The sequence below is a fragment of the Sciurus vulgaris genome (genome assembly GCF_902686455.1).
Source record: "Sciurus vulgaris genome assembly, chromosome: 11".
Taxonomy (NCBI): Eukaryota; Metazoa; Chordata; class Mammalia; order Rodentia; family Sciuridae; genus Sciurus; species Sciurus vulgaris.
In genome coordinates, this window is record NC_136472.1 from 20,233,309 (window position 1) to 20,260,445 (window position 27,137).

The following is a 27,137-nucleotide window of genomic DNA, read 5'->3' on the forward strand; positions in this document are numbered from 1 at the left end:
CTAGATGAGTGTCCATAGGAAGCTCAAATACTATATGAATTTGACTTCATACCAGCAGAATTTGGCCAAAAAGGCATTTCTGTATATGGGCTGAAGGGTTCTTCCTGAAATGAAAACATGCCTGCCAGACAGACAAAAATGAAACATTTTCTCTTACACTAGGACCGTACCTCATACCTAGTCAAAACTGTACTCCCATGATATACTTTGTGTGGTATTTTAAAGCCCAAAATTTCACTTTGGCAGACATCTTCATTCTTTGCAGTAATGATGATACTAGGTCTTTTTTCTTTACTGTGACTATTTTAACAATTATGTGTCTTCCATGATGGTGATCATCTTTACAATTCTCATAATTTTACAAAAGATTCTCAACTCATCAACAAAATGATTTGGGCAATGTGCATTGATTATAACAAAAATAATAAATACATAGAAAGAAATTATGGTTAAATACTCAGTAAGTGCATTATAACCAGTATTCATCTTATTTTAAAAGAACAAGTGATCACTCTATTTATGTTCATGAGAGGAATAAAAGGCTACTTTCAAGTTTGTTACAAAACTACTCAAGTATCAAACAGAAATTAATTATCTGATATTTATGATCCTTTGGGAACATAGTTTTCTTGGGGTAACTTTGAGTTGTTGATTGTTAAGGCAGATAAGAGATGACACAGATTTAAGAGTGCCAGAATGGATTTCCTCAAAGATTTGATGTTAGAAATGCATTTTGAGAAAGAAAATGAAGAATAAAAATCACAATCACAATAGTGTATAAGATAAAATTATAGAAACAATAAGATCTGTCTCCCAAGCTTCCAAGGGCAGGTGAATAAATGCAGAGAGCCAAAGTGTGTGAGCGGTTGCTCCCCAAATATGGCTGCACTTGGTATTCTATCACTACAAGTAATGTGGTCTTAAAATAAAAATTTCAGTCTGCTTATTTTACTAAACATTCTACTAAAATAGAATTATACTATAACATCAGAATAAGAATATTTATTTTTCTCTATGGATGCAATTTTATTTAAATAATCATAGAATCAGTAAGGAGCCTACCATTCTTCACTGCCTTGCTTCAGAGTTTGTTGAACCATAACTTTCTGATGGCATTTTTGACTTCTGCATTCCTCAGAGTATAAATCAGAGGATTGAGCAAGGGTGTCCCAATTGTGTAAAACACAGCCACCAACTTATCGATTGGAAATGTAATTGGAGGACGAGTATATGTGAATATACATGGAACAAAGAATAAGATAACCACAATGATGTGGGAGGTGCAGGTAGAGAGAGCTTTCCTTCTTCCTTCTGCACTGTGATGACTTAGAGAATGTAAAATGAAAGTGTAGGAGATAAGCAGGATTATGAAACTCACCATGCATATGGCCCCACTGTTAAATACTATGAGTAAATTGATGACATAAGTATCCATACAGGCAAGTTTCAACAAAGGTTGCAAATCACAGAAATAGTGATCAATCACATTGGGGCCACAAAAGGGTAATTTCAAAGCCAGGAAAATCTGTGCTGAAGAATGGATACAAGACCCAACCCAGGCTAGAATCACCAATGCTCCACAAACCTGTGGGTTCATGATAATTGTGTATCGCAGGGGCTTGCAAATGGCCATGTAGCGATCAAAGGCCATGAGGATGAGAACCAAGGTTGCCATGCAGCCAAAGAAGTGAACAGCGAAGATTTGTGTCATGCACTCATTGTAAGAGATGACTTTCTTCTCAGCTATAGCATCTATAATCAATCTGGGGGCAGTGCTTGTTGAAAAGCAGGAATCTGAAAAGGATAAGTAGAAAAGGAAAAAGTACATGGGACTCCCAAGAGTCCAGCTGTATCGAATGGTCATCAAAATGAGCAAGTTTGCCAACAGAGTTGCAAGATAGAGAAACAAGAAGACCACAAACACTATTTTCTCCTTTAGAATATCCTGTGTTAACCCAAACAGAATGAACTCATTCACACTGTGATTCAACTCCATGGTTACAGTGAGTAGAGAAAGGGCACAGCTGAGAAGTGGTTTATCTGCAAATAAAATTGATGAAATGATAATTTGATAGTAGAAGTGGACTGCACTCAATCACATCTTTGTAGTTCCAAAACATTCAACATAATACAGTGACTCTTCCATTTGTTCATGTATTGTAAAAAGTTGATAAAATTATTTTTAAGTCGATGCCCTCTAACCACAGGCATTGATGCAAGGTCTTCTTACTTGGGACAAAGAATATAATATTTTGTGGAAAAGAATAAAACGTACTTGTGATTGTGGTCTCCGCCCATGTCTGAGAGCTAGTGACTCTGTTGTAGCACCTTACTCAGGTCATCTTAATGTCTTGTAATTTTCATTTTTATAAAAGTTAAAGATTCCAACAGACTCGTACACCAATGTATATGGTAAAAATGTGCAAAGAATGGAAATGCATCTCAATTACTAAAACCGTTATCTATATATCATATCAAAGTATTAAATTAGAGAAGTCCTCTTGTAAAATCACATTTTTAGATATGCACTGCAGTTTGTGCCCATTCTTCCTCTTCAGTGTCTTGACCAAGTTTTGCTTTAAGATGGAATTATTTCCTCCACTTTCGGTTCACACAGTCCTAATTTTACTTTCATTTTCAGTCAGCACACATGAGATCTTTAAATAAATCATTAAGTTTGGAATTAGTAAGTAAAGTTACTACATATTTAAAACAATCCATCACTCATGTTAGATTGAGTCTCACACCTTACACATTAAACTTAGTGTGTCACTTTGTATACGCCTAAAACTGAAAAAGTGGATTTTCCTACCAAGTTTTCGAGAAGTGTTTGTATTTGCCCGTCTCTGTTTTTTCCAAATCATTAACCTAAAGGATTTCAATACATAGACCTTTTCCCATCATTTGTTCAATCTTCCTTTATAAGCACACTTCTCTACGCAATTTAAATCATCCTATAATACTTAACTTTCTGGCGTTCACAAAGAGTATCCATAACACAATAATTCATTTTATCAATTATAGATTAACATTCAAAATTTCATGGTATAAATTTTTGATTTATTTTCAAAGTTGTTTTCAAATTTTAACTCTCATGTATAAACTTTTGCACAAATATCTTATTATTTATATATGTTATTTTTATGAATTTTATTTAAAAAAGACAAAGGGATCTCTAAGGCATAAAATGTATATATTTTCAAATGAATTGGTAATCATACTCTAATACCCTTCCAATTTACTTGCATTGATGTTTATTAGAAATATTTTGATTATAGTATAGGAGTATTTTCACAATAAAATAACCAAAGTTAACAGTGAATTACAAGATAACAATTCATATTTTTTGATCTCACTCTCCAGAAGTAACTTTATATATTATTCAAATTTTTCATATACATATGTTTTTGTTAAATATCCCTTTTATGTATAGATACTCAGTAAGGTTATACTGGATTTCTCTAAGTAAAATCATTATTTAATAATTAGTAATTCAAACTGTCCATTTACTTCTACAATAAACACATATAATATAAATAAAAAATTAACTTTCTTTGCCATCCAGCTAAAATAGTATTAGCTCAATGTGATAAACTAGGGTTTTTATAATAACTACAACTGATTTTAATTCTAGTTCTCTCTGACAATTATAAAAAAGAAAATGAACTAATTATTAGTTAATTTCAATACATTAGGTTCCTCATGAGCGAAAACTAGAAAGCGGGTGTGAGAAAAGGACCAGTGAGAAAGTACAAGAAGAAGAAAAAATGCTTTTCATCAGGTGAACACACAGAGGACCTTCAGAAAAAAACTACATTCTCATCACATACAAAGGCTGTTTGAAATACAGTCATGGGCAAATGATGGACACCCACGCTATCCAGGCATGCAAACCTATTTTGATTTAATTTAAATAAGAGGAAAAAAAGATTTAGGGACAAGGAGCACTTTGTCAAGATCCTTGCATAAGCTTAGGTCAATACTGCTTCAGGTTTATCATTGAAGCCAGTCATTATTTCTTAAACTCCTGAACTAAGCTATATCTCTGATTGGGGGACCACCATGGTAGTGAAGCATACCATTTACTCTTCTTTAAATTTTATTTCTACTCATTAGAATTTTAACAATTTCAAATTATATCTGGGCACAAAACCCTTCTGTGCTTTTGTCCAGAAAAACATCTACCTCTATTCCTTTTCTTTGATATTACTATGTGTTTTGATTTGACTTGAATAAAATACTCTACATTACATATTTTCCTTGTTTCATTACCTTATGGTTTAAACAAAAGTTCACTTTTCTTATTTCATTAGATGTGAATGTTTCCTTACAAGGTAAGTATGGCCACTGGTCTTGTTCTTTTCTGCGTATTAACTGTGACCTGTAACATAGAGAGTTTTACTGAGCCAAAACAAGAATGGGATGCTGATACTAAACAGTTATTCTCTTTTGCATCCGCCTCACCTGTCATGTAAAATAGCAAACCACAATCTTCCATGTCGATTGCAACCTCAAAAAGAGAAATCTTGAGCCATCAGAAAATGCCAGGTGTTTTTATTTTCCTGACTTGATCATAAAATCAAGTTCTTCAACTTTCATGTTGAGAAAAGTATGAAAACATGAATTAGATAGCTAATGAATAATAGTGAAAAGGAGACAGGGCAGAGAGTCAGTGAATCTGAGTAGCAGAGAGGAGAATGATAGCAAAGAGAGAGCAGCAGAGTCAGGGGGTAGGAGAAAGGAAGATCTAGAGAGGAGAGGTCTAATGAGTCTGTGACCCAAGATTTCATCTCAATGTTTAGCCTCCTTCTTTCGAACCCAATTCAAAGCTCTTGTGCCATAACCAGAGAAGGGAAGTTGTGCATAATGAGCAAGGAAGACAAAGGGTCCTGAAACTCCAGGTGGGTAAAAACATATACTCTGTCCCAGAAACACCACCACTGGCACTAAACTCTTCAAATGAAATGATCCTATGATTAAAAGTACAGCCATGCTGGTTCAATGTCATGGTGATGTCTAATTCCACCTTCTGTTAACAGAAAGCCATTAAAGATATAGTACAGGTTCCTGCTGAGGCCAGGGGGGTATCACGAATCCTGGACCACCATAACTGTTCTTTTGGGAAATACTCCCCAGGAGCTCCACTTTTCATAGGATAAAAAGTCAGTATAGGTTCCATCAAATCAATCTAGAGAAGGTAAAGTGCAGAGAGCCTTTTAGAGAGATTAAAACCCTTACCTCTTTTCTTTTAAGCAAACAGATGATTTCCAAGAAACTTCAACTTTTATTTACAGGAAACTGAATCACATGAAGCCTGGTTACAGCTTTCTATCATAATTATGGGATGTGGAGATACTATGCAGAGAGGAGATTTTACAAGTGAACATTATGTATTACACAGGGTTCCTCCAAAAGCACTGTGTCGTATGAAAACAGCAATTTCTCTCCTGGAGCAAAGAAGAAAGTTGTAAAAATTGGAGGAAGTTTCTTAATTTGGTTCTTGAAAACATTATGGAACAAACTATTCCAGCATTTGGAGAAACCTCTGAAACCAGCTTTTGTTCCAAGTTTGTCTTTGGTAACAGTGTAAGTAAATGAGTTTCTTTTTATTGGATTGGATATTTATAGTAATTCCACAAAGGTTTTAGAAGCCTAAAGTTTTTATTCTCAGGAGCTCTAAGAAAGCCAAACTCCCAATCAGTCCCAAAGGTTGTCAGTAAGTTACCTAGTTGACACAGTCCAAAGACAAAGCAGGCACTGGAGTTAAATTTCAACTCAGTATTAATTGCAGCTGAGGAAAACTTGCTCATTTTTTATGTGATTATGACTTACGTTCCTCTCTTATGGAACCATGGGATTCATTGAAGCCAGTTAGATGTCCACATACCATGAGCCCTGGCTCTACCACTACCTGCTATCTGAATTTAATCAACTACATTAATCTCTTCAATTTTCAATTTAATCTTGTGTAAAGGTCAACTAATAATATTTATTTACCCCATTTCCACTCCCATCTATGTTTTAATATAGAGCATAGAGAAGAAAGGGATGAGAATTATTGAATTTTTTTAACATATTTTTCTTTTTATTTGTAAAGATATATTCTCTTCCACACAAGGAAGATGGCTAGATCTTTGCTTTTGAATCGGATCATAAGCTATTACAGTTGGGACATAACAAAATTACTTTTCTATGATGGATGGAAACTGTGATTTACTAGCTAGTGTATGTATCTGCTAGGTATGCCATTGCCTCTGTAATACCTACAATGAGGTTTATGTCACAGATCCAGAGAGGTGGTGGGAGGACAGAAGCAGGAGACAAACTGCACAATTCTTCACACTTTTGCCCATGTGTCTGAGCACCAACCAGCAAATCCAAGTGCCTGAGAGAAACATCTTAGGGAAAATATTACTGCCAGCCTGGATTTTTTCATTGCAAACAGACTGGAAGAATTTTGAGAACATTTTTTGGTGTGTCACCTAAAGCTTTTGGACCTCAATTTCTCCACCAATTAAATGGGAGTGTGATGAAAAATTTATAATGTTACCATTTTACCAGTATACAATTTTATAAAGACTTCAAGATATATCATAAAAGAAGTAATCCCTGACTCAGAAAAAGGTGCAGAAGTAGGTATTATGTTTTTATGAATCCTTCTTAAATATGAGGAATTAAGGTGAGATAGTGAAAAGATTCCCTCAAGGCGACAAAACCCATTAGTAACTGAACGAGCTTAGAATCTAAATCTCTCAACTAGGAGTCTAAAGCTTTAAAGAAAAGTAGTAAGATATTTTTAGTAATGTCGTAAGATTTCTTGTCCTGTAAAACAAGATCAGTCAACTAGGCAGGAGTCTGGATCAATGATCTCACCTAACCCCTTCAAGCACTGAGTGAATTCTGTGAATGCACATTAAATATTTCTTGTGGACAGAAGAGTTGAGATACCTAACAACTCCCCATAAAGCAAAACCAGGGCTAGCCAGGGATGGATTGAGGGCAGTGAACTCTGGTCATTTAATCACAGAAACTATGCAAGTCGGAATAGATGACAACTGATATTACTGATATTTGTACTCTTTTGTCGTTTCTTTCTTTCTTTCTTTCTTTCTTTCTTTCTTTCTTTCTTTCTTTCTTTCTTTCTTTCTTTCTTTCTTTCTTTCTTTCTTTCTTTTTTTTTTTTTTTATTTTGTACCAGGGATTAAACCCAAGGGTGGCTCTCTACAATTGAACCACACCCCTAGCCATTTTAAAAAATGTTTTATTTTTAAAAAAGTTCTCACTACATTATTGAGGCTGGCCTTGGACATTGTGATCCTCTTTCCTCAGCCTCCCAGGCCCCTGGGATTACAGGTGTGTTGCGACCATTGCAACCTAGCACTCTTTTGTCTCTCTTTTTTTTCGAGGGTGGGGGTTCCTAGGGATTGAATGCAGGAGCACTTGGCCCTGAATTTCTTAGTGTCTCACTTTTGCTGAGGCTGGCTTTGAACTCACTTTCCTCCTGCCTCAGCCTCCTAAGCCTCTGGAATTACAGGTGTGTTCCACCGCACCAGACCACTCTTTGTCTTTTGATCCACTTGTCTTATGTAAAATCTCAGAGTGAATTAGGACCTTACTCTAAAATTTGGTCATTTAATGTTACTTCTTACTAGGGTAAGCATGTCAATGAATAATAAAGAAATTGTTCAGATCAAAACTAACCAATAAAATGGAAAATTGAAGCGATAGATTATTTTATTGAGATCCAAAACACCTACAGATCACTGAAAGCAACTTTTATTTTTGAAAGCAATGGGAGATGAATGGAGAATGAACAGACTTGTAGAAAATAATTTAGTATAGACATAGGAAATAACTAAAAATAAAATTTATTTGAAATATCCCATTCCAAGTTATGTTAAACTATGAACTGTAGTTTTTATCACTATCTGCATGCTAATGACTACATGCACTCTGCCAACATTTCAATGAATTAATATTAGAGATAGGTTTGAACTTTTCTAAGGGAAGATATATCATGCATTCTTTCAGTCAAAGTATGTTTAATAAGACAGAGATGCATCAGTGAACCAAAGAGAAAGAAATTTTGTTCCTCATAGCTTAGGGTTTATGAAAGGAGACAAACAAAAATACAAGTATACAAATTATATGGAGGATCAGAGAGTGATATAGCTGTCAAAGAACAGGAAGTGTGACAAGGGGCTTAATGAAAGCCACAATGCAGAGTTCTGCCTTTTAAAACACAGGTGATGTGGAATGCATGGGGAATCACAGAAGAGAGTGAGCCGGCACACTGATGGAAGAGGGGTCCAAGTCAAGAAATAGGTGCATAGGCTGTGAGCTAGGATATGTCCCTGTGTGTTCAGTGAAAGAAAAGGAGCCCAGAGGGAGAGAGGGTGTGAGAAAGAAGCAGTCAGGGAGGTCACAGTCACCCAAACTGTAGAGTCTTGGAGGTGACTGTCCGGACTCCATGTTTTCCTCTAATCAAATGGAGAAAAATTGCAAGATCATGAGCAAAGTCATGTTTTCATGGTACCTATGAGTTAATACAGCATCACTCCTGAATTATTTCGCTTTTAAAGTTAGAAACCTGCTGTTATTCTTTCAAATATCCAGAAACATTTTTTCGAATCTCCACTTTTAACATTGGCACTGTATTCCTGCAAATTCTTTAAATAACTCTGGTAACTCCAAGGAGCCAACTTAGTGTTAGCCCAACAACATTATTGGAATGAGTGTCATCATGCCTAAGCAGATCTACATGGAAAACAAAATGCAAATCCAGAGCCACATCTGTGGTTCAGAGAGAATGAAATATTTCAGTACATAGGTTTGTTATAGAAGCTACCTGGTAACCAGAGATGACTAAACTTTAGCAATAGAAATGACATATGTATCTACATTTAAATTATCTTTTTATTGATAATTGTTCAAATAGAATCATTTTCACTTGGTAGTCAAAGCTATGAAAATTAGAATCATACAAATTGAAATGTGATCCTCTTTTAAAATTGACTTTTTACTTTGTGATGCTTTTGGCTACTATTTTTTCTGCAAGAGGGACATTTCACAGCACTATGTATGTTCCTTAATAAGGCATTGCTGGTATAGAGGTGTTCCAACAGTTCCCTTTGACTTTACTTGGATAAGAAATGCTGATTGCTGACTCCCACATGGAGTGTGCCCAACTATCCCTCCATAACTGACTGATGGTTTCTGATCTGAGAGGAGCTATCCATAGGCAGAACTCTCAGGAAACACAAGAAGGGACTCAAATTCTGCAGCCCACACTGAATGCTGAAGTCACCTGACACAGGGAGTCGTACAGTAGAGGTTTGGTGAGTCTTTACCCTCTATCCATCTTGAGTCCTGGTTGTTCTTCAACAGTAACTAAGATCACTGTCATCCATATTTTATAACATGAAATTGTATGAATAAATTTCTGTTTCTCATGTGCAAAATATTTTGTTTTCACTCTGTAAGGATTTTGCAAAGAGTAGAGAGAAGGGAGAGTAATCAGTAGGTATACTCTCTTCCTATTCTTTCTTTCTTTCATTTTTAGATTCAAAGAAATGTAAAATTCAATTCTTTTGAATTTATATATGAAATATCAAGTTGCCCATTCAGATCTGATAACTCATGTGAACATAAAAACCATTTCCTGTGAAGGTTTTTTCATACATATAAATATTATCATGTTTCTATACAAAGGAAATCCTATCAAGTTTTTAAAAGAGAAAAAATTTATTATTATTTCAGAAATTTAACTTTTCAAGTTTTAACATCTATATTTCATCAGAAAGCACCACCACTCTCTTCCACACTTTCTTTACAGCATTTTTCACTTCCTGATTCCTGAAAGTGTAAATCAAAGGATTAAGCAAGTGACTCAGGGTGGTGTAAAATATGGCCACCATTTTGTCAGAGGTGAAGGCAAATGGAGGTCTTGCATAGGTACATATGCATGGAACAAAAAACAAAACCACCACAGCAATGTGAGATCCACAGGTGGACAGAGCTTTCCTCTGCCCTTCAGCACTGTGCATCCTCAGGGAGAACAAGATGACACCATAGGAGACAAGCAGCAGGGAGAAGATGATGATGCAGATTAACCCACTGTTGGTGATCACCAGAAAAACTAGGATGTGGGTGTCAGTGCAGGCCAGCCCCAGTAATGGGTACAGGTCACACATGAAATGATCAATGACATTAGGTCCACAAAACAGCAGCTGGAATGTAAAGAGAATCTGGATGATGGAATGCAAGAAGCCCCCTGTCCAGGCCACCCCCACCAGAATGCCACAGCGCCTCCAGGTGATGAGGAAGAGAAGTGCAAGGGCTTGCTATTTGCCTGATAGTGGTCATAGGCCATGACCTAGAGAACAATTACCTCTGCCCCAGCAAGGAAGTGCTCAGCAAAAAGTTGAATCATGCATCCTTTATAAGAGATGGTTTTTCTTTCACGAATAGAGTCCACTACCATTTTTGGTGTGATGGCAGAGGAGAAGCAGGCATCCAGGAAGGACAGGACTGCCAGGAAGAGGTACATGGGGGAGCCCAGCAGTGCAGGACTGCAGAGGATGCTTACTACAATCAGCATGTTGCCCAAAACAGTTGCAATGTAGACCGACAAAAACACAGCAAATATCATTTTCTGAACTCTTGGAATATTTGAGAGCCCAATAGGACAAATTCAGTTACAATGCTATGGTTTTACATCATGTTCAAGGAAAATATGAAGGTAAAAGAGTGATCATGTAAACCTACAATTAGAATAAAAAATGGCTTCATGCTATTTTTAATATAGTCATCAACTAGTTTGTGCTTCATTATTTGAACGTAACTTGAGTGCTTTTAATTTTATCACTTAGAACATAATATTAGACATTTATTGAAGGCTGTTGTAGATCAGGCAAAATTGAGGTGGAGACACATTATTGTGCACTGAGGAAAACCAGATTTTCAACCTGATGGAGAAGTTGCTTTGTATTTCAAAGTTTATCTTTAAAACCATTGTGAATTATTTAGAGGCATTTGAAGCCACACACAAGTTGCAAAACAAAAAATTAAAAGACTATTATTTATTAACCAAAACTTCCATAGGCATGGGATGAGGTAGCGTTGAGTAACCTGCCATGCTTGATCAGAGGACGGCCTCATCTATCATTAGAAAAAGAAATAAGAAATAGTTGTGGTGGCTTTTGAAAACCATGGTTGTTCCTCAATTTTTTAAAAAAATTTTGGAAAGAATTGGTCCTTTGAATGAGATGATTCATTCTTTATAAAATAGAAAGATATGAAAAAGTACAGAGCTCTGGATTCATAAATATATACAAAGTGTTGAGGTTTTACTGGCAATTCATCATTTAAAAATGTGAGCAAAGGTCAATAAAAATAATGTCTATTTTATGATGAATAACTGGAACAATGAGGGAAAGCAATAGCTCAGGAGCCACAACCTGTGTGAGGTCTTTTGATCCCTATTATTGGAAAATAATTTGTAATTAAATTTTAATTTGAATCAAACAACAGATTCTTCACTGGGAATTTCATGTTATGAGAAATCTCTAGCTTCAAAATTCAATTCTTTTAAGAAAGATTAGCAGAGAAAGAAATAGAACTTTTTCTCTTCCAGGAGGAAGCTCAGAGCAGGCATGGTCTCGCTACAGTTTCAGTCCATCTTGAAATTTAAAGTATATTATTTGATTGCTCATGTTTAAATGAGGAATCTTGACAAAGCAAATGAGCACATCATGAAGAATTAGAAGGTGATTGTCCAGTCACCTACAAGTGCATATTGGCAACCCCTAGGTAAGAAAAGGAATAACTGGGTGAATATAATTTAGAGTCTTGAGACTTTATTATGTGTTAATTATTTATACAATGTCACCTTATCTGAGCAGATATAATTCTTCAAAACACATGTTTTCAAATTTATATGAATTTATTGTAAGATAGAAGTGTTATAAATAGCTTATATACTCATCTCCTAGGATTATAATGATGGTCAAATTTGGAAATGTAAAAACATAAATGATAAAATGTTCTTATATGAAAACCAGGTGGCCTCACCCACAGGAAGTGTTTCCATGAGTTCTCCAGATAAATACTCCCAACTCTTGAAATCATTTGCCTCTGGTTGACACAGCTTCAAAGAGTGACTATCCTGGCCTGTTCATGTAACTAAAATGCAAATAGCATTTGTGTCTGTGAATATTTATATGTACATATATGCATACATATGTATTTTTGGTTGTTAAAAGAGGGGAATAAAACAATCATTGGGCTTATTCAAGAATGATAATGACTTCCCTTTGAGTCAACAAAAACAACTTGGAATATTAATAAAGCTAACATATACAACTGTGTGCCTTAGCATATGTCCTCCGTCAGATTGAAGGCAGCCATTGTCACCATGCCTTCAGTTCATTCCTCACTAGTGTCTGCTCCTTGAGTTCTGTGTCTACTGCTCACAGGCTATCACTAAGGAAATGAGAGTGTAAGCAAACCCTAAAATGTCAGAGGGTCAGACAACAACCCTGGAAGATCAATATATAATTTATCAGAGGTCTGCTAAACCAAGAACCAAAGCAGGAAAGGCAAAGAATGAGGAAGAACATCTGCTCCAGACTAATGCAGACCTGGCTTCCAATCTTTCTGAGGCTCAGATCAGTTTATTCATAGATCCTAAAAATTGGAAAAGCCTCAAGTTTCTGCTCAGTGAATGAGGTTATTAGGAAATGACTCTCTGTATGGATTTTCTGCAGAGTCCAGTGAAGTCATCCACTAGAAACATCAATTCAGTCAGAAGCACAGATGGTGGGGAGGCGTGAGAATGACCGCAGCCCAGGACACAGAGCAGAATGACAACCTTTGCCTCTGATTCCTGCCTCACCTTGACAAGGCTAAGTGTTTTTCCTCTTACTGATTTATAAGCGTAAAGTCTTTTGACGATTATTTGCAGTGAACAAATGATACTTTTAAAATACACAACACTTTAAATGCCTTTAGCATTCCTTGAATGTATTACTGTGGCCCTCAGTCCCCCCCTGGTTTCATTCCTCTTTCCTCTACAGAGAAATCCAAACTGAGTGGCAGGTTCAAAGGAAGATAATTTCCTAATTAATCAAATAATCAAGGAACTCTATCTTTTTCTTGAGGAGTTCTTAGAGCAATACCATTTTTGGATTAAATACTCATCAGATACTAACATGAGGGTGTGATCATGGTTTATGACAAGTTTTATGATTTTAAATTATGTAAAATATAATTGTCTGAAATGTACTGTGCTCTTCTGGATGGAATCCTACTATGGAAAAAGTACAGAAGTGGTAAATAATCTAAATGTACATAAAATCTCATATTATTATTATTTTTATTATTATCTGATACCAGGGATTGAACCCAGGGGTACTTAATCACTGAGCCACAACCCCAGCCTTTTTACTTTGAGACAGGTCTTCCTAAATTGCTTAGGACCTCACTAAGTTGCTGATGCTGGCCTCAAACTTGTGGTCATCCTGCTTTAGCCTCCTGAGTGGCTGAGATCACAGGCATATACCATCATGTCCATCAAAGTCTTATATTATTTTAAAGTGTCTCTTAATCTTGGCAAACATACCCATGGTAACATAAGAAAACAGTATGAAAGGAAACTGAGTAACATACTAGAAGCCTCTATACAATCTTATATCTCTTAATCTATAATTATTCAGAATAGTTAAGAAAAAAGAAATAAATCTGTTCAGTGTTTCTATCAAAAAGATAGCAATCCCAGTTTCATAGTAAATAGCTGTGTGTCAGCTTTCTGATCCATGAAAAGCATAGATCAAAAGGAAGATGTGAGTATTCATGTCAGCAATATTTTAAAGTGTCTGCATAAACAAAGTGAGATAAAACTGAACTATTTATAAAAATAAAAATGTCTTTTTAAACTCATGCATTAAAAAATGACTCCTACACTAAAATGGCAACAAAATTGATTCACTCATGTAATACTTCTGAAAAATATATTAGTAAATGTTTCCAGAATCTTAATTTGCTTGTATTGCTTATACTACTAACCCCAGGCATGTAAATTTATTCTAATAATGAAAAGAGAAAAAAAAGTGGAAATTTTATATTGGAAAATTATCCAATGTTAATAATGGCAATTGAGAAATATCTAACCTATTCAGCAATTAAGATGTTCATATAAATATGACTATTACAAATTATCATCACATAATACTAAGAATAAAACATTAATAACATGAGGACATACAACACAAAGCGTTTTATACTGAGAGGCAGAAGAAAAAGGAAATCACTGACCTTTCATAAATCTTTTAAATATAAGCTTTTTAATTTAGAAGGGAACATATAACAATGATAATTTTTTTGTTACTATTATAGAAGTATTTAGAATTAAACATCAAGATTAAAATCTTACCATCAAATTTCCTAGAAGTTCAAAAGGGAAGGTAAGGTTTGTGGTTAATTTATTTACCCAGCATCTTATATAAAAATTTTAAACTATTGAAAACTTTCCATAAGTGACCATAGACCCACCCTCTCTAACTTCCATGTGTTCTTCAATATCAATTATGTTTAGGTCTACTTTGAGATGTAGGTAGCATGTTTTACTATCCACATTTCTCCTTGAAAATGCCTTGGTTTCTCCTTCCTTCATGTATACTCTTGAATATGATGGTCCTGTTCCTGAGATTGCTCAGGGCTCCCTCAAATCATGACTTGTGGGCACTGGTCACCACCTTGGGCTGTGATCTTGTAAAGTTGGCATCTCTGTGCCCCACTCTTCACATTACCCACTCTTTTCTTCCTAACAAAACAAATTATTTAGCAACAAAACTAATTCTAACATCAATTGCTCTGTAAATAATAGAATTTCTGTTTTAAATTTTATTATTTATATATACATGTGTATCTTTCAAACTGTAAGAGAGAGCTGTAATAAGATTTTCATTACAGGCAGTCTTTTTGTAACTGTACTTTAAGCAATAAATTTCAAATAATTTATATGCACATGTATGTATATATCAGTCACACTTTCATATAGCTTATTAAATAATTATTGTAACAAATTTAAAAATAAAATACTACTTGTAATAAGCTTTTCTGTTAAATTCCTTAAATTTTCCATATATTTGATCTAGGATTATTCTTCACCAATTAAAGATTATTTTCTTGTCCTGTCTAATGAAACATGCCCCATCTAATTAAGCACATTCCCTTTCCTGACTATCTAAGATGCATATTCTTTTCGGATTGCTGGTCCTTTCTTCTCAGTGTACTCATGCTCATTTTCCTAGATCTCTCATTTCTGCTAAATGTGAGTGAAAATATATTCTTTCTCTCTGCTGGTTTCCTTCTTAGCAGATGCCTGAACTTCTTTTCTGTTGTCTTAGTGATTTAGCTAATTGCAAGGGTGATGTCAAGCTATGAAGACTACTCCTGAAGCAGTTCTGCACATCAGCCACTTGGATTTTCCTGAACAATCCTGCAGCAGGAGCCCAATGCAATCCGTGACATCAGGCACACTTAACAAACTACATAGATAGTTAAATCACAAGCTTCCATTCTGTGCTATGAGTCCCCTTATCTTTATTGTCATTTCCTGTGCTATTTGTTAGTTTGTGGTTGTGGCAATAGTAAACTCTCTATCACTACCCATGATTGGCACAGGAGTACTTAATTTTTCCATGTTCCTACATCTGTACTTTGACATGAATTCATAATATTCACCTTTAAATATAAAGCATTAGGATGGGGGTATCATTAGAGAATAAATGAGAATGTATTTAGAAGGAACAAATAAGATGTTTTAGAGAAGTAATAGAAAAATATTCGCTTGAATTCCTAAGTTATTCAGTTTTTACTCAAGATATGAGACTGAGTATGGATTTACTTTCATAGGAGTTCCTAAAGCAAAGGAAGGAAAGTAATTAAAATAAGAGAACGATTTGAATGCTCTCCATTGTGTACTTAGATGTCAAGTGCTGTCCTCTCAGCTCCACATATGCCGTTTCACCCCTGCTATATCCATTCATCTTGGTACAATCCCCACTAAAGATGAGAAATCTGGGGGCCAGAAAGTTTATGCAGCTAGCTCAAGTGTTCACTGTTACTAAGGAAAAGGACAGTGCGTGACATTAACCATGAGAACCCGACTACAGCACCTGCACTTTGAAGCAGTGCATCACCATTGCAAATCCTGTCTGAAAAGGCCGAAGTGTTAATTAGTAATCTCACCTTTTGTCAGGTCCTTAAACACTCTGATAATGGCCAAAGCATGATGCTCTTTCTTTCTTCAGGTCTTCATTCTTCACCTAAGAGAGAAATGACTTCTCTGGTAGTAGAGATGGAGGATGTTCCCTCTGCTGCTCAACTGAGGCCTTCAAGATGGACTTAGGAAAAAAGAAAAATGAAGTAAAAGTTTCTGCCTTGGCTTCTGACTGGAATTTAAAGAGGCTCCCTGAGAAACCATGAACCTTTGGAATTGCTTCTCAGCCTCCCTGGGGATTGGAATTCTTTCCATTACCCTGATTAACCAACATGATTTTATGTGGCTTTTCACTTGCTCAGGAGTTTACAAAGCATTTATGTCCCTGTGTAACAGGATTCTTTCCTTCTTTTTTTAAACTTCTCTTTGTTAAGATGTTTTCATTTCCTCTCTTATTCAGGAATAGAGTACAGTGTATAAGAGGATGGGATGTCGTATCACTTTGCAGTATTCAGGCAAAGTACTTATATTACTAAGCTTAAGAGCTGAGTCCTGGATAAGAGATCCTTCATCAGTCCTTGAAGAAAATGCATACTGCTTGTGGACTAAGGTAGCAAGGAGTGTGTATGAGAGAAAAAAACTTTACATAAAAGTATATGAATAGTATACATTACTTGAATTGCTTTTTTAAAAAGCTGATCTAAAGAATCCATGACTTTAAAACTAAAACACAATTTCTGAAGAGTCAAGGCATTTTTTTCTCTTCTAATCTGAGAGATGATAAGGCAGATCTGTGTGATGTCAGGGAACACAGCATGGAGACTAATGCTTGAGGGAAAACTCAGAGGAAGCCATTCAGTCTCTTTTAAGAGGACCCACAACAAACCATTTGCTACTTTACAGTCTTCAAGCATGGTGTCCTATTTTTGTTCCTCTTCACTCCCAAAGGAAAAAAAAAAAAAGTAGAAAAAAAGTGATTTGTGAAAAAGAATATTAAAGCTCAGAATCCTTATCAATCATTCATAGAATTAAGAAACAAGTTTAATTTTCTTTTAACTGAAATTCTACTTGTGAGTGCTGACACAGAAGAATTATCTGACATGAATCACACTCCCGGTGAGGGGGATATTTCAAGAATTTCAGTCAGTAATAAGGTGCCACCAACACATCTCAACTTCAAACTGCACTGAAACTCCCACTTTAGTCTTAGGCCTGCTTTGCTAAATGCTTCATTTGTTTCCGTTAGAAAAATAGAGTTGGATAGCTTGGGAATAAAATCACAAAGAGAATGGTGCAGATAAGATAATAAATATTATATGCACAGTTGTGAAAAATAGGAGAATTAGAAAAATTTATTTTTTTTAGTTTGACTCAGAAAAGAAGCAGAAACAGAGAGAGCCTCAGTCAGAAAATGGAGAAATGTGAACAAAAGGAGGTGTGGGGTAGCAATTAGGTCTTCCATGATTTAGCCTATATTCCATTCTTTCCCATACATTTAGTGTCACGGATAATATATTTTATTAGTTAGATCACTTTGGCATTCCTTTTCTTTTTTATGATTTTGTTAGTGCAAAGTAGTTAGGTAGAACAGTGGAGTACATTCTGACACAATATAAATGCAGTACTGCCTCTTTCTCTCCCCTCTCCCTCCCCGGATTCCCTTCCTCTATCCTACTGGTCTTCCTTCTGTTTATCATATTAAAATTCCATCTTTACCATTAAATTTAAAAATTATAAAATATTTCCAGAGACAAATCATTTAATTTTTGAATACTTTCTTCTTTTTTAAAAAATTCTTTAAGATTCAGTTTATAGCAAATATAAACAAAAAAATGACGTTTTGAGATTGAATAGACCCAGTCTTCCATTTCTTCTAATAATTTTTTTTAATTACCAATGCTGCTTTTCAAACATAGGTACACATCTGCACATATTTTAGAATTGTCTGATCAATTTCTGTGAAAAAATTTGTCATTAGGAGGGGAATGAATGGGTGGCAATCAATTCACCAGAAAAATACTGTTGGTAAAATCAGGGCCTCTCCCATGATGTGCAGGGTCAGCCAAATGTTCTTATGGGAACACTCCTTATATAACCAGCAAGATGTAAAGGATAATAAACAATTTGAATAAAGAAGAGTGTATTTTTAAAATTCTTGAGACAGTGTCAGATGTAGTGATTTATGGATGAAGATTTAGAACAGTGAGCAAACAGGAGGTATGAATCAAAGCACAAGAAGACTCTTCCTTCTGAGCCAGCATGTCTCCATCATACCCAGGAATCATCTCTTCCTTTTCTGTGAAAAACCTATTTTGATGAAATAATTCCTCTGAATTTCCTTTACTACCCTTATTAAACTCCATGTTACATCAGTTCAAGAAAACCCATCATTTATTGGGCTGCCCAAGATTACTGTCCTCCAGGAACTCTGTTACATAAACTTTTTGATAATGATCACAGGCACAAATAAAATGAACAAAGTATGTAAGAAAATGCAAATAATAACTCCTTCCTTGTTCATGTCAAATGTAACATTTAGAATTTCTTAAGAAAGAACCACATATTCTGACCATATTATTCCTTGGACTCCTCAGGCATTAATCACTGCATGCTATTATGTGATGTTTGTTGACACTGTTCACAACCTGCAGCCACACACTGCAAGCAGAAGGGAAAAAGAATAGTCAGCTAATTTAAAACCAATCAAACTTTAATTTAGATAATCAGGTTCCCAACCAGATGCTCAGACATGCAAATAAAATGAGATTGTAAAGTGTGTTATCTCAGTGATTAGCATGGAGTCTGAAGCCACATTGACTTCTGTCAGAGGACACCCTACTTCCCACCAGGGATCTGTCATTCAACCCATTCCTTGATCTTCACCGGTAGAAAATAAATGATTCTAGAAACTACCTTTAAGGGACTCTAGAATGGCTAAGTTATTCAATATGTGCAAAACATATGGAGGTGACTGTGCACTGTGTACAATTGGGGCAATTGCATTCATTATGATTATTAGCATTGGCTTTCCAAGAGGACATTTTTGCTTCTTAAAAATGTTAATTGCAATTATTCACTTATCAATAATACAGTTAGAAAAGTGCTTTAAAACGTGATGTTCCTTTGATGAGTGATATAATTTATATTGGTACCTTAGATCATCCTAGTTTTTTCACAGTGATCAGATGGTGTGAATGAGAGCTCCAAATAACTTCAGTAAATAAAAAAAATGAATTGAAAGTTCATGCCATCTAGAATATTGGCTTGAGAAGAAAGAAAAAAATGCTTTCTTGGGCAGATGAAGAATCATGAAAACTCTAGGCAGAATTCAAGGTCACAGAAGGAAAACTTGAAAATTAGTTGTCTTCTTAGGTGTAGTTCATGAAAGCAAGGTTATGAAATTTTGATATCTGTCAATTAGTGAAGTAAAAAATTTGGAGTATGGAATGATAGTGTTTTGATTATGTCATATGGGAACAAAAAGCAGTCAGAATTATTTAATTGAATTTTATCTTTCTTTCAAACTTAAATTGCATACAATTGGACTTGGAGGTTATCCATAACAAAGAGCTTACTCCCTTTCAGTTGCCAGAGGCCCACTGAAGATATCCATCTTTTTCTTTCCTGCACTTAGTAATTCAGTGCAAAATACAAGCAGATGTTAAGGCAAGATTGCAACAAATCACCAAGTCAATCTTGAAGCAAGAGATGGAAACGATCTCTAGTTGGTAGCCGAAGGGCAGGCTACAAGTCTGCACTCTTTGACCCCCTCCAGGGGTCAGAGCACATCTTTTATAGTTCAAAACCACAAGTAGAGCATGTCAATACATTAATCATAAGGGGATGTTGCTGATTCAAAATCACTAACAAAAATCATGAGATCTAAATCATATGTAGAATGGGAAGTGGGTCAAAATGACACTATTTGAGTATAATTTAAAGAATGATTGCTAACATCTAGACAAACATTCTCTGACATTCTATGGGGTTAGGGTACATTGCACAAGTAAAGTGTACAAGAACAGAAGGAACAATTTTGTCACTTTGCTTTGCCAAATATGCTATGCTAAGCAATTGTTGGTGGGTATAGAGGTGGGAGAAAGTATTCTTACATAAAATGAATTCTCATGGGAGAAGCATTTCTTACATAAAATGAATGAAGTCTCAGAGTAAAATTGAGATTGTTTGGTGAAGACACATATAGTTTAACCCATAACAGTGGTCCCTGCTAAATAAACACTGGCATGGAGAGCATCCAAATATCATCCCTCAGTGCCAATTTCTTTCTTATAGAAGACTCAAAATACCTTACTCTCAAATATTCTCTGGGAGGTATATAAAAACTAAACATCCTTCCTCAGCTTTAAGAGAATCATAAGGACCAAATATTCAGGCCAACATGTCATTAATTCCAGTATGATAGTCACTGATCCTAGAATGATTTAAGTAGAACCTCACAGCACTTTACTGAGATGCCTATTTTATTTTTTTAAAGAAGGGAAAAAAATCAGTTATTATATATTCTCACTGTTTTTCCAAGCTCTCCTAATAGTTTGATTCTTTGTTATAAGATTTTGAAAAAGAAAAGTAAGCTGGGCATGGTGGTGCACGCCCATAATCTCAAGGGCTTGGCAGGCTAAGGCAGGAGGTTCATAAGTTCAAATCCAGTCTCAGCAACTTAGCGAGGTCCTCAGCAACTTAGGAAGACACTGTTTGAAAATTAAGAAAAAAACAAAATGAAAAATGGAAAGGGTTGGAGATAAGGCTCTGTCGCCAAGCACTCCTGGGTTCAACACCTGGTATCAAAAATAAATAAGTGTGTGTGTGTGTGTGTGTGTGTGTGTGTGTGTGTGTGTAATTCAATGCATTTGAATTACTTGAATTTACAATGATTCGTAAACAAAATTAAATAGTCTATACAGTTCTCAGATGCACTTGTTGAGATGCTTACTATGACGTTCAAAGCTCTCAGTACCATCTGCCTTTCCATTTATCCTCATAGAGCTTGACCTCATCCCTATTGCTGTATGACCACTGCTGTCTCTCCTGAATGCATTCCATGATCACTCTGTGTCTCACACCATCAACACTTCCTCTGCTCTCACTTCCACTGGCCATTTCCACTGTGGACAAAGGACTAGTTTAAATTCCACTGCCTCAGAAAAGCCTTCCCAGATTGTACCAGACAAGTAACTTACTCCCTAAAGTCACCCAGTATTAAAATGTGTCCATATTTATTGAGTCACATAATCTTGAAGGTATCATGTTCTCATTTTTAGTTCAACAGTTTTTTTAAAATACTTTACAATATATTAAAACTATCATGCACAGCTCAGGCTAACCTGAATGATAGAGTTTTGTAGGGAGCATCAGAGATCCAGGACGAGAACATGAGTTTTCAAATTCCATGAAGTGACTCTAATATACTGTCCCACATGTCATACAAAGGGCATGCTCCAACCATGCAGGTGGTGCCAACATAAATCCAAGAAACCATAGAGACATAGGAGAAGAAATCACTTGCCTTTTCACATTTGTGAATACCCTAATGGATGTAATCTTCATGATGACTCAAAGAGAATGTCAGTTTATATTCATACTTGAAAAAATAATAGCAACAAAAATATTTCAATGATTAGAGGATAAGGGGAGGAGTCAGAGCCAAGGGAAAATAATGGAATTTTTACTAAGAGTGATAGAAGAAAGATAATCTGAGAATCAGACAGAGTAATACCCACAGTGGAAGAGTGAGCCATGATCCATGGTAGCCACAGAGAAGTTTAGGAGGGAAAACCATTCCATACATTGAACAAAGTAAAGAACATGTCTGACTTATGATTTCACAAAATACCATTTCTGAATAATTTTTAAAATTAGGATTTTGTTCTACATGTACTGTCTTCTTTCAGCTATCCAAAGACCTTTTTATAAATTCATACTTTTTACATTATCATAATGTGTTTCTGCAAACTCTTTGAATAACTACAGAAACTGTAAAAGGTGAAATTGTAATTAGCATAACAGTTAGATGGCCTAAAAGTTGAAAACACTGGAATGTACTTCAATATGCTTAAAGTTATCAACACAGAAAACAAATTGGAAAGTCAAAGCTACCATTGTTTTGGAGGCAATTTTGAAGTATTGTTGCTCAATAAACTAGTGGGAATGAAAAAGTTTGGGTAGATGCCTTTCAGTATTTGTTTACCCTCCACCCCACCCACTGAATATTAGTGCATTTTCTCCTTGTATATAACTAGGGTCCACAATGAAATGCTGAGCATCAAAATAATTTAAAAAGTTTGAATTTGAGCACATGATGGATCAGACATGATTTGGTGTTGGTCACTGAGCTCTGACCAGAATAGTATTTTATCTTGTAGCTACATTTCAAATCTTGGCTTCACAGATTCATAAAGTGAAGCTTTATGGAGTCAAGCTAAAAGGTCCACATTTCTTGAACTAATTCTGAGTGATAAATGAACTGAAAAAAATGTAGACCTTGAAAGGCAGAGGACCTGAAGAAGCTCCTCCTGCTTTGAGGACAGGCAGGTGTGAAGAAAGGGAAAAGTGAAGCAGACATGCTTGAGTGTCTGAGCCTTGTCACACTCTTGGTCTGCTGCAGGACACCCGCATTGTCCAGGTGAGGTTTTGACTCACAATTTAATCTTTCATGAACTTTTTCTGGGGTGATCAGTGAAATTACATGTATCTTTTGCAATCTATTTTGAGGAGGAAAGTAATATCATATGCTTTTCTACTGTGGTGGTGGCCTGTAAGATTAAACAGAGGAAAAAGAAAAGATACTTTACTACCTTTGCCCACAGTACTCTCAATGGTATGTCGTCATTGTTGATTTTCCAATTACTACTGATGACACTTGACTACCTGAGACTAGCAAAACAGAAATGACCACCAAATAAGTTTTTAAATTTGAATGATCCCTTTATTGATAATTACTCGAATTATTTGTACTCAAGTACATTCAATCAGGAAAATGAAAATCACTAAATAAACTGTAATTAATACTCTTTAGAACATATACTTTACATCTGGTTCCTCTGGGTGCTGTCCCCTCTGTGGGGACATGGGGAAAATGTGTTCACTACACCTGCAGGTTTGACCTGGTGTTGCAGGTAGGTGTTGCCTCAGGGGTTGCCTTTGTACTAGAATAAGAGACTCTCCCTAGTGATTCCTCTCTGGAATTGCCCCACCTATTCTTCTGTAGTCACTTGATATTAGGTGGTCACCTGATCCAAGGGCCCACCCATAGAGGCAGAATTGGGGCATTTCAGATTCTATCTCGCAAATTCAAGAAGTGACTCAAACTCTAGCAGATGGTAACGGACCCATCATTCAGAAGAAGTGAAATGATGCAGATGCCTTGAAAGCTCTTCTCTCTGATTTTCCTAACTCCTGAAGTTTTACATTGGAATCACTGATTTCAGCATCAGAAAGAATGTTCTTTTCACTTGAAATGTTCCTAATTTCTAATAGTTTCTTCCACAAAGTATTTTTTCAATGCATAATATGAATGGAAATCATTGTTATTAGTTAAAATCCTTCCAATCTTTGATGAAGGTAAGAAACTGTAAAATTGAACTTTCATTTACATATGAGATATAGAGTGGTAACTCTGAGTGAAAGTGTGATATTAAATTAAAGCATAGGTTTTCACTCCCCAACACAGGACAACTCTGCCTTAGAATTAGGTAATCTCATTCCATGACAGCAACTGTTTGTCTAACTAAATATACTAATGTTTTTACACTCTACATCATATTTTTTATACTGAAATACATTATTTTTTAAGTGAAACCACCAATAATCTCTTCCACAATTTCCTCATTGCATTTTTCACTTCCTTGTTCCTCAATGTATAAACCAAAGGATTGAGCAAGGGAGTCAGGATGGTGTAAAACATTTCCACTTCTTTATCAAAAGAGAAGGCAGATGGAGGCCGTGCATATATAAATATGCAAGGGACAAATAACAAGACCACAACAGTAATGTGAGATCCACAGGTGGACAGAGCTTTCCTCCGCCCTTCAGCACTGTGTGTCCTCAGGGAGAACAAGATGACACCATAGGAGACAAGCAACAGGGAGAAGTTGATGATGCAGATTAATCCACTGTTGGCGATCACCAGAAGGCCTAGGATATGGGTGTCAGTGCAGGCCAGCTCCAGTAGTGGGTACAGGTCACACATGAAATGATCAATGACATTCGGCCCACAGAAGGGCAGCTGGAAGGTAAAGAGGATCTGGATGATGGAATGCAGAAAGCCCCCTGTCCAGGACACCCCCACCAGAATGCCACAGAGCCTCCAGTTCATGATGGAAGAATAGTGCAAGGGCTTGCAAATGGCCACATAGCGGTCAAAGGCCATGGCTGTGAGGACAATCATCTCTGCCCCAGCAAGGAAGTGCTCAGCAAAAAGTTGAATCATGCATCCTTCATAAGAGATGGTTTTCCTTTCATGAATGGAGTCCACGACTATCTTTGGTGTGATCACAGAGGAGAAGCAGGCATCCAGGAAGGACAGGACTGCCAAGAAGAAGTACATGGGGGAGCCCAGCAGTGCAGGGCTGCAGAGGATGGTCACTACAATCAGCATGTTGCCCACAATAGTTGCAATGTAGACCAACAAGAACAGAATGAGTACTATCTTCTGAACAGTGGGATTCTGTGAAAGCCCCAGGAGGACAAATTCAGTTACAAAGCTTTGGTTTGTCATGATTTCTAATGAAATGGTTAAAGTAAAACTGATGATGCAAATCTGCAGTATGATAAAAAAAAAATATGATTAGTTTATAAATGTCACCACCAACAAGCTGCTATACACTCATGATGGTTTTGTTTGTTTTGTTTTATGGTACCAGGAAAGGAAGTCTGGGCGGCTTAACCACTGAGACACTTTATTAGTCCTTTTTGTTTTCTTTTTATTTTGAGACAGTCTCAATAGTGGCTCAAGGCCTTGCTATCTTGGTGAGGCCTGCTTTCAAGATGTGAGCCTCTCTAGCCCTGTGATTAGAGGATTATGCCCCATCCCAGGCTACTTATGACTTTTTCATTATGATTGTGACTACTGCTTACTATTATCACTGAGAACAAAAATTAGAAGTTTGTTGAAAGTAGTTATCAGAGGTCAGATACAATTGAGGTAGGTGTAAACTATAGAATACTTCAAAATGCCAGAAATTTAATAAGGGGAAAGGAAAGCATCCACGCTGTTTAAAGAAAAAGAATATATATTTTTTTAATTTCACGTGATATTGATAATTTAACAGTGACTTCTAGGGTAAGTGATTGGGAAACTTTCCAAAACTACACAAGTACTGTGATTTATTAACTATGTCTGTTGTGGGAATGAAAACCAGCATGCCAACTGTTCCTGGAGACAGTCTAATCTATAAAAAGAATTAGAAAAATATGCACCTTAAGAGGCACTCAAAAATGATAACTTCTGCACCATTTTTTCTTTAAAAATCGTGAATGGGCCTTTTTCTTAGTTGGCTATTTATTTAATATTTATTAAGTTTTTTTCCTGGTTCTCTTTGATATACACGACAGTAGAGTATATTTTGACATACACACATGGAGTCCAACTTATTCTAATTAGGATCCCATTATTGTGGTTGTACAAGATGTGGAGTTTCACTGGTCATGTTTTCATATAAGAACATAGGAAAATTATGCATTGTTCATTCTACTATCTTTTTGTTTCCCATCCCCTGACCCAGAAGTTCATTTGATTAGAAAAAGGGGAATGAAGTTAGATGAATTGGCTTTTAAATGAATTAATTCATTTCTTTTTTAAAAAAGGAAGATTTGGGTAAAATATTCTGCTCTATAATAACCAGGTAACAAGTAGAACTTTTTTTTTTAATTTATCTTGTAAATATGCAATAGAACTCCATGCAAAAAACTGATTGCTACTCCTGAGTGTTATCATGAGCCCTGAGTAATGTATTCCAGGTCAGACACAGCTCAGGACTCATTCGCTGTGAGCCATTCTGTAGTTGCTATTATCTTGATTTTTTTTAATGGGAAACCCAAGCTTAAAGAACTTAAGTTAAAGCAAGCAACAGATACTTCATATGGGATGTCACCCACAGTACCTCTGTCCCCACACCCATGTCCTTTCCTCTGGATCAACAGGAAAAGGATGGGGGTTTTCTATTTCCTGCAAGGACTTCAGTGCAACCTGACCTTTCCAGAATTACTCTCAAAACTCATAAATCTTGAAACCTCTGATTCTTTGTTCATGTTTGAATGAGGCACTTTGATGAAGCAAATCTAACAAATGATGAGGAGTGAGAATGTATGGCTGATCCCCTAAAAGTGCAAACCAGCAACAACCACACAGGTAAGGAAGAGAACGTTAGCAGGTTAGCAGCCAGCCACAGACTAGAGGCTTAATCATTTGCCAATGTTTACTAAAATATGACTCACTCTGATCAGGTACAACTCAAGGTAAGTGTTTCAAACTGATGAGACTTTCTTGTCAGGCAGAGTTTTTCATTTATAGCTTACCTGTTCATCTCCCAGGGTTATCATGAAGGTCAACTTGAAAGTATGGAAATGTTGCTTATGATGATAGGCCTTTACCCATTGTAGTTATTATGTGCTCACTTAATGGAGCCAGCTGCCTTGCCTGGAGAAAGTTCCTCCATGATTCATATGGATAATTCCTTGAACCCTTGATATCACAGTCCACAGACAGAACTTCAAGAATGATGTGTTCTCACCTGTATGCATAACCAAAATGTTTCAGTGAAGTAACTGATGTGTGTGTCTACATAAAAATTTCTGTATTTATATGTATGTAAGTTTATTAAAAATAGATGTATTGAAGTATAAGGGGTTTTATAAGAGAATAAAAAATCATCTAAGTTTTATGATTCCCATTCAGAGT

At 35.9% G+C, this 27,137-nt stretch overlaps 1 protein-coding gene across 1 annotated transcript; it reads right to left on the reverse strand.

Moving 5' to 3' along the window:
* Positions 1-1,081: 1,081 nt before the first annotated feature.
* LOC306639731 (uncharacterized protein) lies at positions 1,082-24,956 on the reverse strand (the record flags this gene model as incomplete). The annotated part of the gene is given in 6 exon segments (XM_079103496.1): positions 1,082-2,040; positions 9,788-10,321; positions 10,324-10,375; positions 10,379-10,683; positions 10,686-10,709; positions 24,035-24,956. Coding segments are annotated over 6 exon segments (2,796 nt in total).
* Positions 24,957-27,137: the final 2,181 nt, after the last annotated feature.